The sequence below is a fragment of the Electrona antarctica genome (genome assembly GCF_951216825.1).
Source record: "Electrona antarctica genome assembly, chromosome: 4".
Taxonomy (NCBI): Eukaryota; Metazoa; Chordata; class Actinopteri; order Myctophiformes; family Myctophidae; genus Electrona; species Electrona antarctica.
The window spans coordinates 27493360-27516567 of NC_136809.1; the positions used below are offsets into that span (position 1 = coordinate 27493360).

The 23208-nt window shown below is 43.3% G+C and overlaps 1 protein-coding gene across 1 annotated transcript; it reads left to right on the forward strand.

Moving 5' to 3' along the window:
* Positions 1 to 1796: 1796 nt before the first annotated feature.
* On the forward strand, positions 1797 to 23048 carry LOC306921499 (broad substrate specificity ATP-binding cassette transporter ABCG2-like). Its single transcript, XM_079498639.1, has 16 exons — positions 1797 to 1871; positions 5536 to 5767; positions 7979 to 8038; positions 8216 to 8330; positions 9486 to 9638; positions 10162 to 10319; positions 10571 to 10722; positions 10841 to 10945; positions 12900 to 13150; positions 17343 to 17425; positions 18790 to 18879; positions 19271 to 19395; positions 19794 to 19948; positions 20265 to 20354; positions 20642 to 20754; positions 22779 to 23048. The coding sequence occupies exons 2-16, from the start codon at positions 5556 to 5558 to the stop codon at positions 22924 to 22926; spliced, it is 2010 nt and encodes a 669-aa protein (XP_079354765.1). The 5' UTR covers positions 1797 to 1871; positions 5536 to 5555; the 3' UTR covers positions 22927 to 23048.
* Positions 23049 to 23208: the final 160 nt, after the last annotated feature.

Here is a 23208-nt window from a genome sequence, read left to right on the forward strand (position 1 = left end):
CAACATTTTGTGAACACTTAAAATTGAATTTGCAATTAGTCTTATATGCCTCAAATTCTTTCACTTGTGACATCATCGATGGGAATCCAAGCTAAGGTTTTCTATTCCTGAAAATGTAGCACGCTATTATGCAAGGGTTTTCAACATGTGGTCCGTGGACCACTGGTGGTCTGTGGAGGTATTGCATGTGGTCCCTGACCATGCATTTAGTAAAGGATTTGTTGATTTTTTTAGCACTAGTTGAGAAACCGTGAACTGAATGATCTGGTGGTGACCTATGATTGATGACTATCCATGTAGTAATTTCCTGACAAGTTGGAAATTGGGTTAGGTATATTGAAATTGATTTTTGACCATAACTGTTTGAATCAGTGGCGAAACACTCATCTGCGTAAGCATATTGATAATGATATCCATGATAGGATAGCCATCCACTAGCCTACTGTATCAGAGACGTGTGAAAGCATATGAATTGCATGCTTTGTTCCTGTTCATTTTGTTCTTAACCTCGTTTCCATATAGCCACTGGTCATACTGTATATCTCTGTGTCTGTCTTAATAAATTAGAATGTATGTGCAATAGGCCTACGGCCTGGTGTTGACATAATTATGTTCTCCGCGTGCACGACTCAGCTGATCCTCACCCACCAGTTGGAGACTCATGAGACCATTCGGATGTAGGCAGCATAGTTTTACTGAGGTTAGGGTTAAAGGGTTAAGGTAACATAGTTTAACTGCATGAGGTCAGGGTTAGGGTTAAGGTTCGGTTTATAGCCCAGGCGGTGGCGTAACCGTCTGGGCACCCGACTGGTAATCCAGTCGCAGTGTGCCGCGGGTTCGACTCCCGAGCCCGACACGGCCTTTACTGCATGTCTTCCCCCATCTCTCTCCCGTCAAAAACCAATAAAAGGCGTAAGCCGCAAAAAAAATATCTAAAAAAAAAAAAAAGGTTCGGTTTATAGGTAGGCCTATAGTTTAACTGAGGTTAGGTTAGTGTCAGCTATTTAAAATGCTATTTTTTTAATTGCATGGACTTCTTTCTCTCGTCTTATATTTTTCTATGGCTTAGTGTGCGTCCAGGAAATAAAACGTCTGGGTTTCCGAGGCTACTGCATTATTGACCCCTGTTATCGCTGCTTGCAGCTAGCTACCGGTATTATTTGTTTTGTGTTAATGCATAGAAACAGAAGACTGTTGGCCTGGGCTGTGGCTCAGCGGTCCAGGCACCTTGGCCGGTAGTCCGAGTCTGGCAGTGTGCCGCAGGTTCGACTCCCGATCCCGATGGCCTTCACTGCATGTCACTCCCCCATCTCTCTCCCCCATTTCCTGTCAGCCTACTGTCTGTCCCTCTATAAAAAATATAAAATAAAGGCGAAAGCCGCAAAAAAGTGACTTTGTATATCTAGAAAAGTGCTAAATTGCATGTATTATCATTACATTGAGTCCTTGTAGGCAGGCTCAATCCATCAAGAGATACACAATAGCTTATATAAATAGCCTCTTTATCCTATTATTTATTTGTTTTTATTTTGCAATTTTAATAATTATTTCTCTCAGTTGCTATTTCTATTTTTTATGATATTATTAAATATCATCCTTGCAAAGTGTTAATTTGACTGAAAAATATTTTACCCTAGGGTGGGGGAGTCAGTCAGTGAAGCATCTGTGACTCCCCGAGGTTACTTATAACCACTAACCAGCCTTGCAGCCAGAGTGACCCTCCTCACTTTCCTACATCTAACTTCAACTATAAATTCACTGCATCTCAAGTTCCCTCATAGTAACACGCGTGGATTCGGAGTGGAAGATAACTGCACTGCACATCCACCACCACCACCACATTGGCTGTGGCTTTCTTCAAGTTTCGTTGAGTAAGTACAAGGTAGTCTGCCTAACTGAAACGATCATTCAAATTGTCGTGATATTCCTTAATTTAATTTCGCATCATATGTTGACTTGCAAGCCAATGAAGCCATGTAGCAGTAGCCTACAGCAGACTTGCACTTCACAACGTTTACATTGCGAATCTGTATAGCCACTATAGTCCTAATAATTTTAATTAATTTGGATTTACATTATTGTTTTCTTCCGTGAATTATTATACAAAATAAATAAATTAGGTTATCTTCAGGCTTAGTGATAGATTAATTGATAGATAGGCCTACAGCTGGAAACGTAATATTTAGTAGGCTAGTTTATTGATAGTGTAAATAGTTTAGTATAGTGTTAGGTAGCCTACTGGTATTGTTAACAAGTAGCTAGTGTTAACAGTTTAAATATTACATAACATATTGTTGTTTTTGTGTTAACAGTGTTGGTTAATGTTAAAGAATTGATAGTGTTATGAGTCTGTAGTGTTGTTGAGTATTGTTATGATTATAATTAGGAGTCCGACTGACATTTATCTGCTTGACCACCAGTAAATATTGTTGATTCACTCTCATCTGCATAAGCACATGGTAGCATAACCAGAACTTAACACCATGGCCATCAACTGCTTTATCAGCTAGATATGAGCTTGTGCACAATGACATGAGATGCGTTGTTTCCTTACTCAATTTGTATTTGTTATTTTCCATTTGTCATATCTTGGTAATGATTGCCATCATTGCCACGTGTGTCCAGTAGTAGGCTATAGTGTGTGTGTGTGTGTGTGTGTGTGTGTGTGTGTGTGAGAGAGAGAGCGTGAGCGTGCGTGTGATTATCTTTGGAACATGTGTGATACTGCTGCCTGCCTGGTTAGGTGTCATCTTGTTCTCCAAGCTCGCCCTACTCGCCACTCAACTGAACCATCCACCCTTAGTTAGAGGCAGACTGTGAGGAGTACATGAAGGGGCCAGTGCTAAAGTGCAGTGCTGCACCCAACCACACCTGGCTTTATCCAGCGTATATATACCAACACTATTGGCTTTCTTCAGGGACAATAAAATAAATTATTATTATTATTATCATTATTATTATTTTATTTTTTAATATTACATCATCCCACCTCCCAGTGGGGGCTCATCACATCACTGGCAGAATAATGCCTTTGACACACACACACACACACACACACACACACACACACACACACACACACACACACACACACACACACACAAACAAAATATATATTTATTTGTCTTATAATTGAAATGAATTGAGTTATTGTATCACTGCTTTATAGCGAATGCCCTACAGGCAAGAATCGTGCACTTTACGATAAATGTATGAAATTTGGCACACAGTTAGAGCATGCCATAAAGAAGATTTTTGGCTATAGGGCCATTGCAGATTATTTTCCAGTGGTGACCATTTGGAAAATGCATGGCCACCAAATGGTTGTTATTTTACAAATGCAGGTTCTAGACCACCTAGCTAGGATCTTGATTCTGGTGACTAATCCCACATTTTCAAGGATGAGGAATACAGTGGTACTGTTTAGGTTTGTCCTGTGACCATGGCAGCCATTTTTCAAAATGGCCGCCACCCACTGTAATTTTACAATAACTCCGGTTCTAGACCACCTAGGATCTTGATTATGGTGGCTAATCATACATTTCAAGGATGTGGAATACACTGGTACTATTTAGATTTGTCCTGTGACCATTGCAGCCATTTTTCAAAATGGCCGCAAGCTGCTGTTATTTTACCAATAACTCAAGTTCTAGACAACTTAGGATCTTTATTCTAGTGACTAATCATACATTTTCAAGGATGAGGAATACAGTGGGACTATTTACAACATGTTAGATAATAGTCAAACCATCAAAATGTGTAATATCGATATAGTACTCACTGTACATGTTTTCAAACATGTGAGAGTCAAGTGAGCCCAGGTCAACAGCTGGCATACTCCATGTGCTCCTCATCAGACCCCCTAACAGCTCGCAAACCAGCTCTGCCCCTGAGTCACCAGTACCCAGTGAGGTCAGAACACCAGTCTGTGTACTCTTACCCAGACCCCCTTCCAGCTCGCCAACCAGCTCTGCCCCTGAACTGCCAATATCCGGCATGCCCAGAACACCAGCCCTTGTACCCCCCACCAGATAACACAGTGGAGCAGCAGTACAGGGGGCCACGAGCCCACGACCTACCATCCCCGACTTCACCAACAGAGACCTGACTGAGTTTTCGCGCCTCAAATTATCACACAAACCTGTTGCCATCAACGCGGTTCAAGTATCAAGTCTTAGTTGACCACCTCAAGCTTGCTGACGCTTACCTGAACTTCCACACGGCGTACTCAACGACAAGTTGATTGGCCAACCAATTAGCGTTACGGAAAATAGCCAGTGTCCTGGAGGCAGTCGACATCTGTCGAGGCGATGGGGCGGCCTTTGAGAAGTTTACGCTTCGAGTACAGTACTTCAAGTTCTGTCGTGAGTCTCTAGTACACTGACTGAGGAAGTGTTCGTTAATCTCACAGAATGGACAGTAGGCATTAGCTTTCCCTGTCTCTTAGGGTGGGGCTGCAGCCTCGCACTCAGCTCCGTCTTCGGCACCATGGCATATCCGCACATTTTCTGAGGCAACCAATGTTTTGGCTCATTACTAGGGAGCTGCACACGTACTTGAAGTACTGTACTTGAAGCGTAAACTTCTCAAAGGCCGCCCCATCGCAGATGTCTGCTGCCTCCAGGACACTGGCTATTTTCCGTACCGCTAATTGGTGGGCCTGTGCAAACTTGTCGCTGAGTACGCAATGTGGAAGTTCATGTAAGCGTCGGCCACCAGGCAAGCCTCTTCAAGCTTGTGGTGGTCAACTAGGACTTGATACTTGAACTGCTGGGTGGCGTTGATGGCAGCAGGTTTGAGTGATAATTTGAGGCGGGAAAACTCAATCAGGTGACAGGTCTCTGTTGGTGAAGTCGGGGATGGTATAGGTCGTGGCCCCCTGTTATGCTGCTCCACTGTGTTATCTGGTGGGGGGTACAAGGGCTGGTGTTCGGACCATGCCAGATACTGGCAGTTCAGGGGCAGAGCTGGTTGGCGAGCTGGAAGGGGGTCTGGGTAAGAGTACACAGACTGGTGTTCTGACCTCACTGGGGGTACTGGTGACTCAGGGGCAGAGATGGTTTGCGAGCTGAAAGGGGATCTGATGAGGAGTACATGGAGTACGACCATTTGGCGGCCATTTTCCAAATGTCACCACGGGACAAATCTGCGATGGCCCTATAGCCAAAAATCTTCCTTATGGCATGCTCTAACTGTGTGCCAAATTTCACACATTTATCGTAAAGTGCACGATTCCATAAAAATTCTGCCTGTATAGGGCCTCCACTATTATAATTGACCATAAATTAACCATTTTATTGTTGATTGTATAACTGAAGTGATGAATTTAATGCACAGTTTTTATTAGTGAAACTAAAATAATTAGATTATGAAATTGTAACGGTATTTATTCTATATTTTATAGTTTTCACGGTGTTGGAACAAAAAATAAACACAACTGTTAAGACCATCCATCTTTGTCAACAATCGAGGGCCGCTACACTATGTATATCGTTTTCATTCTGTCAGTTCCTGATCAATGTTCCAACCTGACAGGGTGTTCTCTACAGAGGGTGATGGAGAGAGCCAATCACATACACATCGCCATGGTGGAAGATCCTGGCACCAATGGGACGGTCATGTCAAAGGGCTTGACAGCTGTGGAGCTGGCCAAGCAGCCACCTGGCTCCACTGTGAGTTTTCACAACATCCAGTATAAAGTGAAGCTGAAGTCCGGCTTCCTCTGCAAAAAGAAGACCACACCCAGGCAAATACTGATGGACCTCAAGTTAGTGGTGCAACTGTTATTTGATTTCACTTTGCCCCTGTGGCTCTCCTCTCTCCATCTGTCTTGCTCTGTCTTGCTCTGTCTTGCTCTGTCTGTCTGTCTGTCTGTCTGTCTGTCTGTCTGTCTGTAATGACATCACGTAAGTTCTTTATCTCCTGTAGTGACATGTACTGTACCTTATACGTTGTACAACAGAATGCAGGTGTAAATAAAAAGAATGCAGGTGTAAACCACAAGATGAGATTTTAGACTTGAATTTTCAAAACATATAATGTACAACCACAGACTGACTTTTAAATAACTTCTCTTTAACAGAATTACATTTACCTGACATTTCCCATGGAAAAATGCAACACAAGTTTTCCTGGTCTAGTGTTAATTATATGATATTAAGCATGGTTTCTTGCATATAATCTCTCTGGTGCACTAAAGAGCAGTCTGCCAGGGAATCGAATTAACAATTTGTCACATGTGCCGCTATGGGGTTTTAATTCAGCCTGCTTTTTAATTCTGTTTCATATCAAACAGTCTTTTTCATACTGTTGTGTAACTGTTCTGCTCTCTTGTAGAATCATAAGATGTGGCACTTAGTGCCACACTTTAGTCCACTTTAGTCACTTTAGTCACTCTTTAGTCCAAGTCACTTTAGTCACTTTAGCCACACTTTAGTCCACTTTAGTCACTTTAGTCCACCTAAAGTGAGTCAAAGACAAGACCAAGTGCGAAAGAGGCAAGTCCGAGTCGAGACAGAGACCGACGGGAGGCGAGACAAAGTCGAAACCGAAACCATATATTTTTCCCCCTTTTTCCTTATTTGATAGTTACAGAAAACACAAGCAAAGGTAGACTCCTCTTCTGGCTCTGGGGCGAATGTTCTCAAGAGAGGGCAAGCTTTCGCGTTGGTGCTTTACAGAAGCTTCCGTGTGCGTCACAGAGCAGATGTTCGGTCTGACAAGTCCCGTAAAAGTTGCACTGTGATTGGCCAGTAGTCACTTGAGTGGCAGCATGGCGTAGCGTGCCTTCCACACCTCCGGTGCACTTCCGCCCCAGAGTCTAGCCCAGAGTGTAAATTGTTCTGCCCTCCCGTCGACACACATGGAACGAACTGCAGCGGCCAATGAGGGATCCATTTTGTGTCAGACACCAGGGTCTAAATTTCTCAAAAGGAATAGGGAGACCACTTCCAACCATTGCAGATGTGCTAGTTATATTACATATTATCTACCGAACAGATCAGTTAAAATAAAATGTTATTCATTAAATTGAGTTTCGGATAGCAGTGGGCACTGTTAGATAGTTATTTACTCCTTTCTCTTATTATCTTTATTCTCCATACTTAGACACCTAACATTTTAAGTATGTGCAGTGGGCTGGTGTGAAAAGATGGATTATCACTGTTTTAAATAATCTGTGGGTGTGAACAGGTCAAACATATTGTAATCTGATTGAACTTGCTTTGATGAATACATAATAGAAATATATCATGAATTTCCAAAGAGGCTTAGTGAGGCATGCAGACTGCCGCTTCTACAAGTGACTTTATGTGTGTGTGTGTGTGTGTGTGTGTGTGTGTGTGTTTGTGTGTGTGTGCGTGTGTGCGTGCGTGCGTGCGTGCGTGCGTGCGTGCGTGCACACACACACACACACAGTCACACACAGACACACACACACAGACAAAGTACTACTTTGGGTGTGATTTCTGTTTTTATTTTGCACAAATTTACCATAACATTTTGTTTATATAAGCATGGCTCAACCATCTTGTGCTATGTTGGCACAGACCAAGGGCCCTAAATTCGCCAGTGCTATACCCCTTATCCCTAAATGTCTTTGCCATTGGTATTGCAGTCGCTGTACCGCACTATTGTGACGAAAAGAGAGTTGAGCCAGAAGGCAAAGCTCTCTGTCTTCCAAGCAATCTTCGTTCCTACTCTCACCTATGGTCTTGAAGTGTGGGTCATGACCGAAAGAATAAGATCGCGAATACAAGCGGCCGGAATGAGTTTTCTTCGACGGGTGGCTGGCATCATAGCCAATTTTACGGGCGCACGCCTCTTACACAATGCTAAATCCCCAAATTACGGATAAAGTACCTCTGACGCAAGATAGGGCCCTCGATCTGTCTTTCCTGTCTTTCTCCACTGGGTTAATTTAATACAAATTTGCCTTATTTTTTAATTATTAGACTTTCTTTCTATTTTCTTCTTGCAGTGGAATCATGAGACCTGGTCTGAACGCTATTCTTGGACCAACCGGAAGTGGAAAGTCCTCGTGAGTCATACACTCCCCTCCACCTTTCACTATATACCGTTTGACAAAACACGCACACACGCACGCACGCACGCACGCACGCACGCACGCACGCACGCACGCACGCACGCACGCACTATATTTGCAGTTGATGTACATAGAAATTGATGTTGTTTTCCATTGTTTTGTAATTGAAAGTTTCCTGGATGTTCTCGCTGCGAGGAAGGACCCAGCAGGTCTCTCTGGGGAGGTCCTCATAGATGGAGCTCCACAGCCTCCCAACTTCAAGTGTCTCTCAGGCTATGTGGTTCAGGTGTCCATTTTATTGATCATGATCTCCCATCCTGGTTTATTTTCAAATGATCTGGAATCTGTATTATTAACCACTTAAACCCTATTTCTTAGTAAAACAGGCCTGATTTGCTGTACTTTTCAACAAAGCCAACAATTTAATATTTGTGAATAGCATTAAGAAAATCTCTAAAGCCCTCTTTGTCACTTCTTGTCTCTGTTATATTCATATATTTTCTTGCACAATTATTTCAACAAAGCTGATTTATGTGTTTTCCCTGTCCAAACTAAGAAGCACAAAAAACACAGAATCTTATAAAAACAGGCTTAGTAAAATGTGTGTTCTACTCAATTTATACTCGTCGATGTATGATGGTGTCACTTGCTAAAAAGAACAGATCTTCAAGCGTTCAAGAATCTGTGAATAGCTAGCTTGAAAATGTTTATTGTCAGCACCATCATGTGACAGACTATGAATTAAGCCTTAGACTGCTGATGTTGAACCTCTGGTTGCCCCACACTGATGTTGAACCTCTGGTTGCCTCACACTGATGTTGAACCTCTGGTTGCCTCACACTGATGTTGAACCTCTGGTTGCCTCACACTGATGTTGAACCTCTGGTTGCCTCACACTGATGTTGAACCTCTGGTTGCCTCACACTGATGTTGAACCTCTGGTTGCCTCACACTGATGTTGAACCTCTGGTTGCCTCACACTGCTGTTGAACCTCTGGTTGCCTCACACTGATGTTGAACCTCTGGTTGCCTCACACTGATGTTGAACCTCTGGTTGCCTCACACTGATGTTGAACCTCTGGTTGCCTCACACTGATGTTGAACCGCTGGTTGCCTCACATTGATGTTGAACCTCTGGTTGCCCCACACTGATGTTGAACCTCTGGTTGCCTCACACTGATGTTGAACCTCTGGTTGCCCCACACTGATGTTGAACCTCTGGTTGCCCCACACTGATGTTGAACCTCTGGTTGCCTCACACTGATGTTGAACCTCTGGTTGCCTCACACTGATGTTGAACCTCTGGTTGCCCCACACTGATGTTGAACCTCTGGTTGCCTCACACTGATGTTGAACCTCTGGTTGCCTCACACTGATGTTGAACCTCTGGTTGCCTCACACTGATGTTGAACCTCTGGTTGCCCCACACCTCCACCTCCAGGATGATGTGGTGATGGGTACACTGACGGTGAGGGAGAACCTCCGTTTCTCTGCAGCGCTGCGCCTCCCAAGTTCATTGCCTCAGGGGGAGAAGGAGGCTCGCGTGAATCACTTAATCAGAGAGCTGGGACTCACAAAGGTGGCAGACTCCAAGGTAAACGTCACCAAGTCTAGAATTAGATTTTTTTTAAATGGGAAAGTTGTGATTTTATATATTCTTTTAATAAACATTTTACAAAACTAACTCCTACACATACATGCGCAAATACATTAATTGATCACCAAATTGATCAAGGGTTGCCCAATGACTGTAGATCAGTTGAGCCCCGTAACGAGAATTTGATCTGCTCCTACTCCAATAAAAGACATTGTGTCACGCATCCATTAAGAATGTGAAGGGCCAATGGATTCTTCCAAATCAACAGTATTCTCTGACGAGTGATTAGAGAAATAAATTAAATTACATCTGCTACAATAAAAGGGAAAGTTGTGATTTATTGGACAGTACAGCAGAGAGATATGGGAAGAAGAAAGGTGAGCAGCGGTGCCACAGATTAGACAGACACACATACTGGACAGGGTCACACAAGCGAAAACGTCATAATTTGCCTTCAGCCGTTCCGGCCTGGCGGGGTGAATGAATGTTTCACAGTATGACTTGAAATGGAACTGTGTAGGTGGGCACACAGACGATCCGGGGGATCTCGGGCGGAGAGAGGAAGAGGACCAACATTGGCATGGAGCTCATCATTGACCCTTCTGTTCTGTTTCTGGATGAACCCACCACAGGCCTGGACGCCAGCACTGCCAACTCTGTCCTGCTGCTGCTCAAAAGGTAGGGAGGAATTAGCATGAACGCATGAATAAATGATTGATGCAATGTATGTCCTCTTGTATGTCCTCTCTCAGTGATTTGTCATAACTTCCCACTGAGCAATAGTCGGCTATTTGAACTATAAATTAGGCTTTAGTACCTTATTATATACTATAATAATTATAAATGAGGATTAAGAGACAGGTGAATTATGAGCGACATAATGCAGTCCTAGGTTTAATGGCTTCATTTTATTGTCTTCCTGTTTTCAGGATGGCCAGTCATGGACGTACCATCATCATGTCCATCCACCAACCACGCTATTCCATCTACAGACTTTTTGACACCCTGACCTTGCTGGTTAGTGGCAAAATGGTGTACCATGGGCCTGCACTAAATGCTCTGGACTACTTCAGCAACATTGGTGACTAAACTCCACAGTCCAACACTACTACCTAACAGCCACAAAAGAAAATATAAATATTGAATATCTGTATTGTATTGCATATCTGTGTCATAATTTGTAACTATGTTCCTTCCAGGTTATACCTGTGAGCCTCACAACAACCCAGCAGACTTCTTTCTAGATGTCATCAATGGAGATTCTACTGCTATCACTATCACCAAAATGCATCATGGCTCTGAAGGTAAGGACATATGCACGCACGCACGCACGCACGCACGCACGCACGCACACACACACACACACGCGCGCGCGCACATGTTCACAGACGATACTGACAAGAAGGCAGAAATACCATTTCAAGGATGTTATAAAGATAGAATAAACAATACTTTGATGAAGAGCCGGAAGGATTGAAAAGTGAATACCCTGGTTTTGTATAATACATAAAGATGAGTATAAGCCATGTCAGATCAGTACGATCTCAGATCGTACTGATTATCTTAATAGCATTAACAAAAAACTTTCAAAAACATAAAAGAACCTACTTATTATTTCATAGACTAATATTTTTACAGACTCCAAACAACCCCAACAGATCACATACTGTATCATAGGTGTTTTCTCATTTCTGTGTATTCTCATGGCAAGCGCTGAGCGTGTATGGATGTTAACTGACAGACAGTCTTGCCAGTCGCTTCAAGACTTTGACCTGAGCCACCCGTTCCCTAACACTCTCAAATCCTGTCTGGCCAGTATCAAACAAAGACTGGACCTCTAATCTGGCTGACCCCAGGTCAAAAGTTGTTTGTATCAGTGTGCAGAAAAAGAAGGAAAAAAAGAATAATCCTCTTGTACCTTGGGGCAATGCGCCTTGGGTTTATTGAACCTAACTTGGTAGCTTTTCACCATTGCTATAGCAGGATGTAAAGAGGGTGCAGGGCAACTGATGTGGTTTTGGGTGCACTGAACTGAACTGCTATGTGAGGGGTGTTGGTTTTAGTAATGATTTAAGCCTGTACTTGTATTGTTTAAAGTTCAGAGTTAAGGGTTGAGGTCACTAGCAGTTCAAACCATTGTGAAAAGTACATTGAAACTACTTCAAGTCACTGAGGACTAGTTTTTTTTTTTATAGTTTTATCCACTTCACTGAGCCGGGGAAGGAGGAGCGCCCACAGAGGAATCAAACCCCAGATTATTCCCATTGTGAGGGCGTGTACTTTACCCCTGTGCCACTGGGACACCACATTTGAATTTACTGTAAAATGTTTTTATCCCACGATTTTGCAACCCATTTTCCACCCAGTGTCAATTATCTAATGTAATCCTGGGCGCTACACTTCCTCTGCCAACCTGGGGGGGGGGCAGCGGACTGACCTCATGCTTCCTTCTATGCATGAGGAGTCCAAGCTGCTTCTTTTCACTGACAGGGGGGAGTTTCCCCGGCCGGACGTAGCGTGTGGAAGGAACACGTTATTCCGACCAAGATTACTGCATGTTTTTTGTGAGGGTACCTCATAGAGTAATAAAAGGATAGAGACTGAACCGCAGCGACAGCCCCGCCCCCCGCTATTCATTTCAGTGGAAGTTGCTCAGTGGCGTTTTGAAGCACCCGGAAGAACCGTCTACTTTCAAATTTGGTGTCCAAAATGCGTAAGTGCAAACGGGTGCTCAATGTTAAAGCCCAGCTGCACAGGGTTTCCTCGTCATAACTCCACGGGTCCGCCTCTTAGTCCGCCTGCAGTCCCCGTTCTTACCACTTGGGCTGACCTCCCTCAACGTTGGAGAGCTTCACTGGGGGCTTGGGGTGCCTACCCTAGGGGACACGGGGAGAACATGCAAACTCCACACAGAAAGGCCCTTTCACCAACCCTGCCTCGGGTATGGGCACTGCTGACGTGGAGGAGGGAGCGCGCCCACAGCGTCCCCAGCGGGAATCGAACCCAGGACCTTCTAGCTGTGAGGCGACAGCACTATTGACTGTGCCACCGTTCCCCCACCACATTTGAATTTAAATGATGATCCAGAGTGACCTATAGTTCACTGTACAATAAGTCAATTCATAGTCGGCCATGAACCAATAGGAGCCTACAGTGATCCTACAAAGATCATGTAACCAGAAATGCCAGTATACCATCACGGTTTGATTATTCATCTCTGTGAAACCCTTCTATTTTCCCTGTCGCATGCATGGCAAGAACTGGACTTTGAGGAGTTGAGCAGCTCCAGACAGCGGATTGAAGAGCGCCTGGTGGAGGAGTACAGGAACAGCTGCAACTCTAGGGATATGCAGGCCGAGCTGGAGCACATTGCCCAGGGGAAAGAGTGCATCACCCGGCCAAGGTCCCACACCATCACCTATAACACCTCCTTCTTCCACCAGCTCCACTGGGTGCTCAAGAGAACCTTCCAGAATCTCATGCTGAATCCACAGACCTCAGTGGCCCAGGTTTGAGAATGCATGCCCACTCATTTATTTAACATTTATTTAACTCACAATCTTATTCAGATTGCTTTGCTATTCAGTGCCTTGCTTAAGAATAGGAGATTAATGTTGCTGGGATTAAATCAGATACATATTTGTTAGGGCGTAGTATTTATTCAAACAGTACTTAAGTGTTTATGTTTCAAACATTACATTTTTCTATCCAGCATTCAGCATTATGTACTGTATGGTGTTGTTATTGTCTCCACCAGGCCGAAGGCATGGGGAGAGAGTATGTTTTGCACTCCGTCCGTCCGTCCGTGTGTCCGTCCGTCCGTCCGTCCGTCCGTCCGTCCGTCCATCTGTGAACAGCTAATCTCCGGCACCGTTAACCCGGTCGATGCCAAATTTTGCACCCACACTCCCTGGATGCCAAAGATGAACCTCTGCCCCAAAGATTTCAGAACGTCCTGTTATAGCGCCACCAGGAGGCCGCTTTGTGCAAAACAAGTTTTTGGACAGTACACCTACAGATTTTGTCCAAACATCCCGCAAATTAATACACAGTCTCTCTAGAGCCATTCAACGAAACGGGTCTTTCAGATTTCTCAGACTCCATCCTGATTGGCTAAGATTGGCTTCCAAAGTTCGCAGAAGTGCTCAGTTTCAAACAAAATGCTGCAAATCATGAACACATCGTGTGATTTCCGTGAAATTGCGCACGCACATTCCCACTAGGCCGAGGAAGAAATGCCATGTGAACATTTTCAACTCAGCCTCATGGGGGCGCTATAACTGGCCGAAAATAGTTTTTACCTCCAACTGCACGGATTTGTGGATAACTTTGTATGCCAACTCCCTAGAGGCCAAGGAAAAACCTTTGCCTGGAATTTTTCACATCTGCTCTTTATAGCACCACCAGGAGGCCGACATATGTAAAGCACATTTTCTAATATTATATTACTCCTTCAGATGTTATCCAAATTTCACGCAAATCAGTACACATGCTCTCCATAGTCATGTGATCAAGACGGTTTGTTTGATTTCTCATAATCCACCTTCATTGCCTACGATTGGCTTCTAAACTTTACAGGAGTAGCCCGCTTTGTACCCGTTTTGTACAAATCGCCACAACTACTCAACGCAGCGTCCGATTGCGGTGAAACTGTGCATGCATATTCCCACTAGGCTGAGGAAGAAATGCCACTTGACAGTTTTCAAATCAGCCTCATGGTGGCGCTACAACAGGCCAAGCCGCGTCACACACACACACACACACACACACACACACACACACACACACACAAAACATGTTTATATTACTCCTAAACATTTTGCCAAACATCACACACTCCTATCCTCCTGGTGGAGACCTGTGCCCAGAAGGGCACTTTTTCTAGTTAGGATTGTGCCATTTTGCTGCAGAGTAACATCAAACTCACTTGTGGTCACAGACTCTCTTATGCAACTATGTAGTAGGATAAAAGCTTAAAATATATTGTACCAATATCCCCTTAATGCCTTTCAAACATTCTTATGTTTAGGAACAAGGCAGAGAGACAGGAGTTGAGGTGAGGCAGGTTGGTTCAGTGGGGTCGGGTTGAGGTTGAGGTGGGTGGAGCTGGAGATGAAGGACTTGGTGCTCTCATTAGCCACCCCATGGCGGCAAAATGCCAACAGAAAAGTCAGCTCACTTTAAGAATTATTAACAGTTAATTGGCCCCAAATAAGTCACATTAATCCCCCCCACAAGAGGAGACTCTGGGTGGTGTGGGCGCCCTAATCGGCTTTGGTGACTGTTGTGACCCTACTCTTGCCTGTTTGGCCAGGGATCTAAACTGCTATCATATCTGGCCAGAGCCACCCTTGGCCCTGGGCCGGGACCCCATCACATGATGGCGTCATGACCCGTCACTCCCGCCGCCCCGCTTCCAGATGAGGGCCGGGGGGAATGAAGTGAAAGGGGGGGCATCAACGCTATTAGCTTATCCCTTCACCCTGGGAACCACAGGGCCCTCTGAGCCCTGTCATAAACTGTAAACTGTCAGGATTAGACTGCAAAGTCTCTTTCACTCGTTCTCAGTATGTGTTGCTGTCATCATCCACACCCCAGTGATCTCTGTCTTTGGTGCTTCTCGGGTCTTGAGGGTTCTCTGGTCCTGGTTGTTCTCTAGTCTTGGTGGTTCTCTGGTCTTGGTATATCTCTGGCTCTAGTGGTTCTCTATCTTTGGTGTTTCTCTAGGGTTCTCCTGTACTGCTGGTTCTCTGGTCTTGGTATTTTGTTCTCTGGTCTTGACCAAGAGGGATGAATATGGGAAACCTTAGTCTGTTTAATCCCGGAACACTGTCTTTCATAAATAAACAGCACTTTGCTTGATATTTAATTCTTCTGTGTCAAAAAGAACCAAGCACAGTATTTGATTAATTCCTCATCAGTTCATTCTTCCCTTGTCACCAGCCTCTTCCCCATTTTTCCATCTCCCAAAAGAGCCACAGAGTTAAACCTTTCTCTGCCATGATGACCAAAGAGATTAGTATGTATTAAAGATGGTGGTTTGGGGGGGCAGGGTTATGAAGGCTTTGATCAAGCCAGGTCAGGCCACTGACCAGCACTACTACTGTCATCAACACACTGATGATTGTTTAGGCCCTGTCGTCCCATAATGTGTTGCTGTTTAAATTGTTGGAAATACAGTAAGACTTGTCCACCTGGTGTCCCTTAACCTTAGCTTTCTTGAACAAATGAACCATAGCATCCCTATTCTGGGCATGTCATAATAAGCGAACATTCAGGTCTACAAGCTCACAATGCTTCGCATTTGTGATGTTTTGTGAGCTTGTATATCAGCTAGTTTTGGTACAGAGATGTGGTGTAGAGGGAAACAAGGAGAGGGCCAAGCTATCTCTATATATTGGATAAGATTTTTTCCACAATTCCATGCCATATTGATGTGGTACCATAGGAGATATAGGCAACAGGCAAACGATCAAAATAACAATTCTTCTACATTCTCTAATTGTGTAGACTTTTGTAAATTTAGTAATGCATAATTATGTTAACAATAATGTACCTCTTGAGAGTGTAAAATGAAACCAAATGGACCCGTAATGGTCCATTTGGTTTCATTTTACACTCTCAGGAGTTAAAGATCTCTAAAGGGGTCCATTTGGTTCCATCATATTTAGCTGCATGGGGACCACCTGGAACCCCCTCAAAGGCCACTGGGTGGTCCCCGGACCACTGGTTGAAAACCACTGCTGTAACTATGTAGATAAAGATATATAAGGTAGATAGTATATACTGTATGTATTATCTTTAGATATAGATTTAGACTAGAAAAAGTGCCCTTCTGGGCACAGGTCTCCACCAGGAGGATAGGACTGTGTGAGATGTTTGGCAAAATGTTTAGGAGTAATATAAACATGTTTGCCTTTGATGGCAATTGGATGACTTGAGGCATTTTGTTCCAAAAATGTGTTTTGCAAAAATCAACCTGTTGGTGGCGCTATAACAGGCCAATGTGAAAAGGGTGGGATATATTCCTCAGCCTAGTAAGAAAATGTGTGAAAGATTTCACGTAAATTGCATGCTGCGTTCATGATTTGAGGCTTTTGTTCAAAACGGGGCAATCTTGCAAATTGTGAAAGCCAATTATAGCCAATTAGGATGGAATATGAAATATCGGACAGATCCGACTTGAGCACATGACCATAGAGATACTGTGTAACGATTTGTGAGATTTTTGGACAGAATCTGGAGGAGTAATATCAAAAAATGTGTTTTACAAAAGTCGGCCTCCTGGTGGCGCTATAAAAGGCAGATGCGGAAAATGCAGGTGAAAGGTTTGTGCTTGGCCTCTAGGGAGTGTGCATGCAACGTTTCACGCAGATCGGTGCAGTTTTAGGTAAACAATGTGAAAAGCTGCCTCATGGTGGCGCTATAACAGGCCGTTCTGGAAAATGCAGGGCAGAGGTTCATCGTTGGCATCCAGGGAGTGTGTGTGCAAAGTTTGGCATCGACCGGGTTAACGGTGCCGGAGATTAGCTGGTAACGGACGGACGGAAGGACACACACACGGACGGACACACACACGGACGGACACACACACACACACACGGACGGAGTGCAAAACATACTCTCTCCCCATGCCTTCGGCCTGGTGGAGACAATAAAGATACAGGTAGATAATATATACTGTATGTATTATCTTTGCAGCTAGGAGTGAACATTTTCCTGGCTCTCATTGTGGGTGCCATTTTCTTTGGGGTCAAAGATGACCAGAGCGGGATCCAGAACAGGTGGGCATGACACAACAACTTCTAGCTTGAGTGTGTGTGTGTGTGCGTGCATGCATGCATGCATGTGTGTGCATTGTTATTTTTCTGTACGACAAATTCACAGAAGGAACGGAACATGTCGAGACTTCTTATTTATTGATTTGAAAACACATTGATATAATATGATGCACATAAAATAAATATATATTAGACAATACATGGGTAGACTGGAAACTATAGATATCCAAACCCCACCCCAATAGTATAAGTTATATATATACACTGTAGTACTAGTTCTTACCTGTTCGATGTTAGATCATAGTCTATTATTGATATATGACATAGACTATATGGCTGACTGTATATGGCTTTGATTGATTGATTGATTGGCTGACTCAAATGCATGCACTGTAGCTTGATATGGGCCAACTTAGTCACATAGGGTCTCCCTGTCATTCGTGCATAATCAGATTCAAATCACAGTCTGATTTTTGTCAGGTGAAACCTGACTAATGAAAGCTAATGAAATGTAAACGACCTAGTCATAGTCACCACCTAAGGCTACTGAATGCCTAGTCCTGATTGGCTGCCACACACGCTGCCTAAGCCAATGGGAGTGTAGTATGATTGCCTGCCTCCTAAGCTATGCCTCACGCACCGCACAGAACGACGGAAACGAACGCAAACAACGGGCGCAAGGTTGTGACACAAACATACACGTTACTAAAATAATAATCATTCTAATATGGGTGGGAGAACACAACGGAGACAAGAACACAACTGAGACAGCGCTTCTTTCACCTGACAAATATCACTATGTGATCATTTCTTGTTTTAGATATATCATTCACAATAGATTGAAAGGTAAACCATGCTGTTTTATGTAGCCTGGCTACAGTGTAGATGTGTATGCTTTAACAAATGTTTATAATAAATTAAATACATATTGATGACTATAGACTTTGAAAACGAGGTACCTACAACATTACACCCTTGTATTGTACAGTACAGTACAGTACAGTACAGTATTCCCGCTAGGTTGCCACATTTGCGGCTTCCAAGCAACTTGGTATATAGAAACATTGCGACTTGCCATGCTTGCTTTTATACGGCAAAAAACAAGAAAAACAAAAATAGGGCCACTCAGCCAGGTTGCCAAGTTTGCGCTTTCCAAGCAACTGTGTGTATGAAACATCATGGGTTGCCATGTTTGCTTTTCCAAGTAAAAAAAATAAAAACAGTATCGCCCTCCTGCTATTGCCTTCTTCCCATTGGCGCTAGGATGAGCGGGCCGAAGGCCCGCGAAATTCTAGTGAAGTACATAGGGTTTAAGTGGTTAATACACCTTTCCACAGGTTAACTTCTCCTGTTATATCTTGTTGTAGGATGGGAGCCCTCTTCTTCATCACCACCAACCAGTGTTTTAGCACAGTATCCGCAGCTGAACTCTTCATCACTGAGAGGCAGCTCTTTGTGTACGTAATGTGCCAGATTCTGCTATGCATGGCTATTATTGTACCTATGTGAAGCAAGTGGTGCCAAGCACAACAACTCCTGTCCCCCTTTAAAAAGAACAAACACCGGGTGAGCTCTGGCTATTTACCCTTGTGGTAAAGCCTACCATTGTTCAGTGGGCGATTAGAGCTCAGAAATGGATGCACTTCTACTTCTGACCCAGTTGCCCCCAAACATTAATCTGGTTTAATTTCATGATTTCCCTGTAAAATTGCTTACAAACAAATTAAACAGTATAATGTTACAGAGTATTGTATTAATTTAACAGAATTAAAACAATACTACACAGAGCTGGTATAATAGAACATGGCAAACCAAAGCTTTCACATATTTGAATTTCTCCCCTGATAGGCATGAATACATCAGTGGCTACTACAGGGTTTCTGTTTACTTTCTGTCTAAGATCCTGTCAGACATCATCACTTTGCGCACCATCCCCACAATCATCTTCAGCTGCATCGTCTATTTCATGATCGGTAAGATGGAAAGGTGGAGCAGTTTTCTACGTCATTATTATTATTGCTTCAATACACAATTATAAAGTAGCCGTCGGCACGAAGCAAAAAATGTGAGGTCATTGAGAGTAGTAATAAAGTCATATTGAAGGTATAATATATAGAACAGAGCTACAGGGCCCTTTCTCTTTCAGCCTCTGCTACATGATTCTGTAAACTTTAGACATATACACACAGCAGCGGGTCTTCGCCTTTGGAGTTTAGATAACAAGTTGAGCTTTTTGGTATTTTTCATTTCTGGTGGCAGATTCTGTTTGGGTCATAGCGTTCATCCTTAATTTATGCATATCGTGTGCGTGCAATGCATGTATACGTGCGTACGTGTGTGTGTGTGTGTGTGTGTGGGTGTGGGGTTTCAGGTTTGAAAGCCACAGCTTCCGCCTTTCTCACCTTCACCCTGACAGTGACTCTGGTGGGGTACACCGCCACAGCCATGACCATGGCCATATCAGCAGACCAGAGTGTTGTCGCTCTAGCAAACATCTTGATGACCATCACCTTCGTCTTTATGATGGTCAGCAGAGTTCACCTTTGAGCTTTGTAAACCTTTGACTTTGACTTTGTTGTCAGGATGCTTTCGTTTATTTATTTATGCTTTTTATCTTACCTATACATATTTGTGTTTTCATCCTTTCATCATTGTGCTTTTAACAGCAGATTCTACCCACCTGTGAGTACAGTAAAGATTGAGTAGATGAAGAGGGGTGACATGAACTAAACAGCATGAAGCAGCCTTTGTAACAAACAAGCAGAAAATGATATTGGGATCAAAAGGAAGGAAGAGTGGGGGTCAAGTTCAGGATGGTTTAATTAATGTTGTGTGTGTTCAGATCTTTTCTGGTCTTCTGGTGAACCTCCCTACCATCATGGACTGGCTGGCCTGGCTCAAGTACTTCAGTATTCCTCGCTATGGTCTGGCTGTAAGTCACATTTGATTCCTTAACTGTCCTAATCATTCCAAAATAAGTTTAACACACATTTTACAATGTCATCTAATACCTCAATGATGCATTTTGGAGCCTTAGTTTAAAAAGTGAGTCCTGTTTGTCTGCATCATGTGCCAAAGAACCTTTCCTGTTTAAGCTGCATACAAACAACTTGCTACAGTGTTTTGCAGACTTTGTTTGAATCATTGTTATCACATTTCTCCTGTATAAAATATATCTGTAACTTTAATAGATAAAGCTCTACTGTACTGTATGTCTAGGCCCTCAACATCAATGAGTTTTTGGGTTTGAAGTTCTGTGATGACCTTGCGATACGCAATGCCGCCATGTCTCCTGCCTCGACCAACTGCAGTGCGAGCCTAGCTGCCCTAACGTAAGTTTATTTAATATGCACAGTATATAACAGTAGGTATATATACAACATAACTCAACCTTATTTGTATAGTCCTTAGACCAATGGTTCTCAAATGGGGGTACGTGTCGTGTACCCCTATGGGTATGCAGTCGTACTACAGGGGGTACATGAGCGAAAGTGGAAAATGGAGTAAAAGTGCTCATGATGGTCTAATTTCAAATCCTTTTCTTATTTGTAATGTTATATTCTTCAATATATTATTCTAAATGTGGATTATCGTTCATTCATAGCTTCTGGTATGTCCAAAACGGCTACATTTCAGGATTCAAATTCAACGCGTTTTGAGCTTGTACATCTGCTATTTTTGCTACTTTTGTATGATACTGTAGTATGGCAAAGTTTAAATATGTAGTTATAAGGTTTCTGCCCGACAGCAACGATATGCTAGAATAGATATTTTCACTTTTTGTAAAGGGGCGAAGACTTGCAATGCACACTGTCCTGGGCAGCGCACCCCCCACGCCTCCCAGTTCTCCTGCCCCTCCATACGGTTGTCACGTTTTAGTTTTACTTTATACCTGATGTAAAGAAGCCTTAGTGCTTTTCTGGTTTTATCCTCGTAGCAGTTTTTGTATTGACCTATTTACAAATGTCAATCAAGCTTGTATAATTGTACATATGCGGTGGGTAGACTAATGTCTGTAGTTATTAATGCCTGTAGTTATATGTAGCCTACATAGCCTACTTTATCCGCGGGATTCAGCGTTTTAGCCAAAGCGATAATTTAAGCAATAATAACAATATAATTTGAAAATGTATAGATGTCTCTTCAACAAATGCATGGGAGTAGGCTTTTTCCAATTGCGGTCCTTATAATAATTCAGTGTTTTAGGCAAAGCGATGCATGCCTAATTATTATATTATGTTCATTCCATACCAAACTCTATCGCGCGTGTGTGTGTGTGATACTGATCTGTCATCTCTGCGTGTGTTGACACTATACACACACGCAGAACTGGGAGGCGGAGGCGCGGGGGGTGGGCTGCCCGGGAGAGTGTGCGTTGCAAGTCTTCGCGGTAAAGGGTGTACTTGGATCCAGAAATCAGGAAGTGAGGGTACTGAAGCCAAATACGTTTTAGAACCACTGCTTTAGACACACACACACACACACACACGCACGCGCGCGCGTGCACACACACACACACACACACACACACACACACACACAGTCTAGTCAGTCATCTATAGAGAGGTTAACAGCACTACACTTGGAACACAGTTATATTTCTGTCTTGCTCTTTTTGTCAGGTGAAACCACCTGACTAATGAAAGCTCATGAAAACTAGACGACCTGTTCTAGCCCTAGTCATACTGACGGCCTAACCTGATTGGCTCCACTGGCCAATGGGACACCAAGCAACAGCAAAAGAAACTGCCCTCTAGCCAATGGGAAGGGGAGAGGCAAATATGCCTGGCCAGGCATATGTCAGTGCAGAGCAACGCAGCAGAGAAGCATGGTCACAGTCACACTCACAGGGTGACGGGGAAAGAAGAGTATCGATATAACTAGTACTCGATATAACTTCAAACCAAACACGGCTGAAACAGCACAGCGCAGCCAATGCAAAGCCACAACAAAACAGTCATTGAACCACGCACAGAACGTCGGAAACGTAAACAACGGCCTTGAGGCGCAAGGTTTTGAGTTATTGTGACACAAACAAAATAATAATCATACTAATATGGAAGGGGGGGGGGGGGTTGGGGTGAACACAACAGAGACAGAGCACGCAAACAACGGCTGTGAGGCACACACAAACATACACGTTACTAAAATAATAATCACACTAATATGGGGGGGAGAACACAACGGAGACAGTGCTTCTTTCACCTGACAAATATCACTATGTGATCATTTCTTTTTTTTTTCCCTCATATGAATAAATAATCTTTCAAAAGACAGGTAAGATCCTATCCTATCTATATACTGAAAAACAAAAAAATAATGAATGTAGTAAACTTCCTGAATTGTCTTGTTCCAGATGCACAGGGGAACAGCACCTCGACTATCTAGGAATAGAATACACCACATGGGGTATGTGGGAGAATCACGTGGCTCTGACTGTCATGGCTGTCATCTTCCTCATCATCTCTTACCTGAAACTACGCTTCATCAAGAAATTTACTTAAGAGCATGTCTCTCTTGTGCAGTTTACTGTCCTCTTCAATGAGTAAGAAAATGTGAGAAACAATATATACAAATATATATATTATGCCATGAAGGAATGTGTCTATGGTTTGCATTAGGGATGGACCGATATATCGGTATCCGCTGTTATTCGCCTCGTTGACTGCCATCAGCAAATCTGCAATTAAGTTGATATTCACCGATGGCAGTGGCTGATGTGTATGTTTTTGTGATTCATGACATTTGTTGACTGTGTTGGTGCGTTGGTTATCTTTATTTTACCA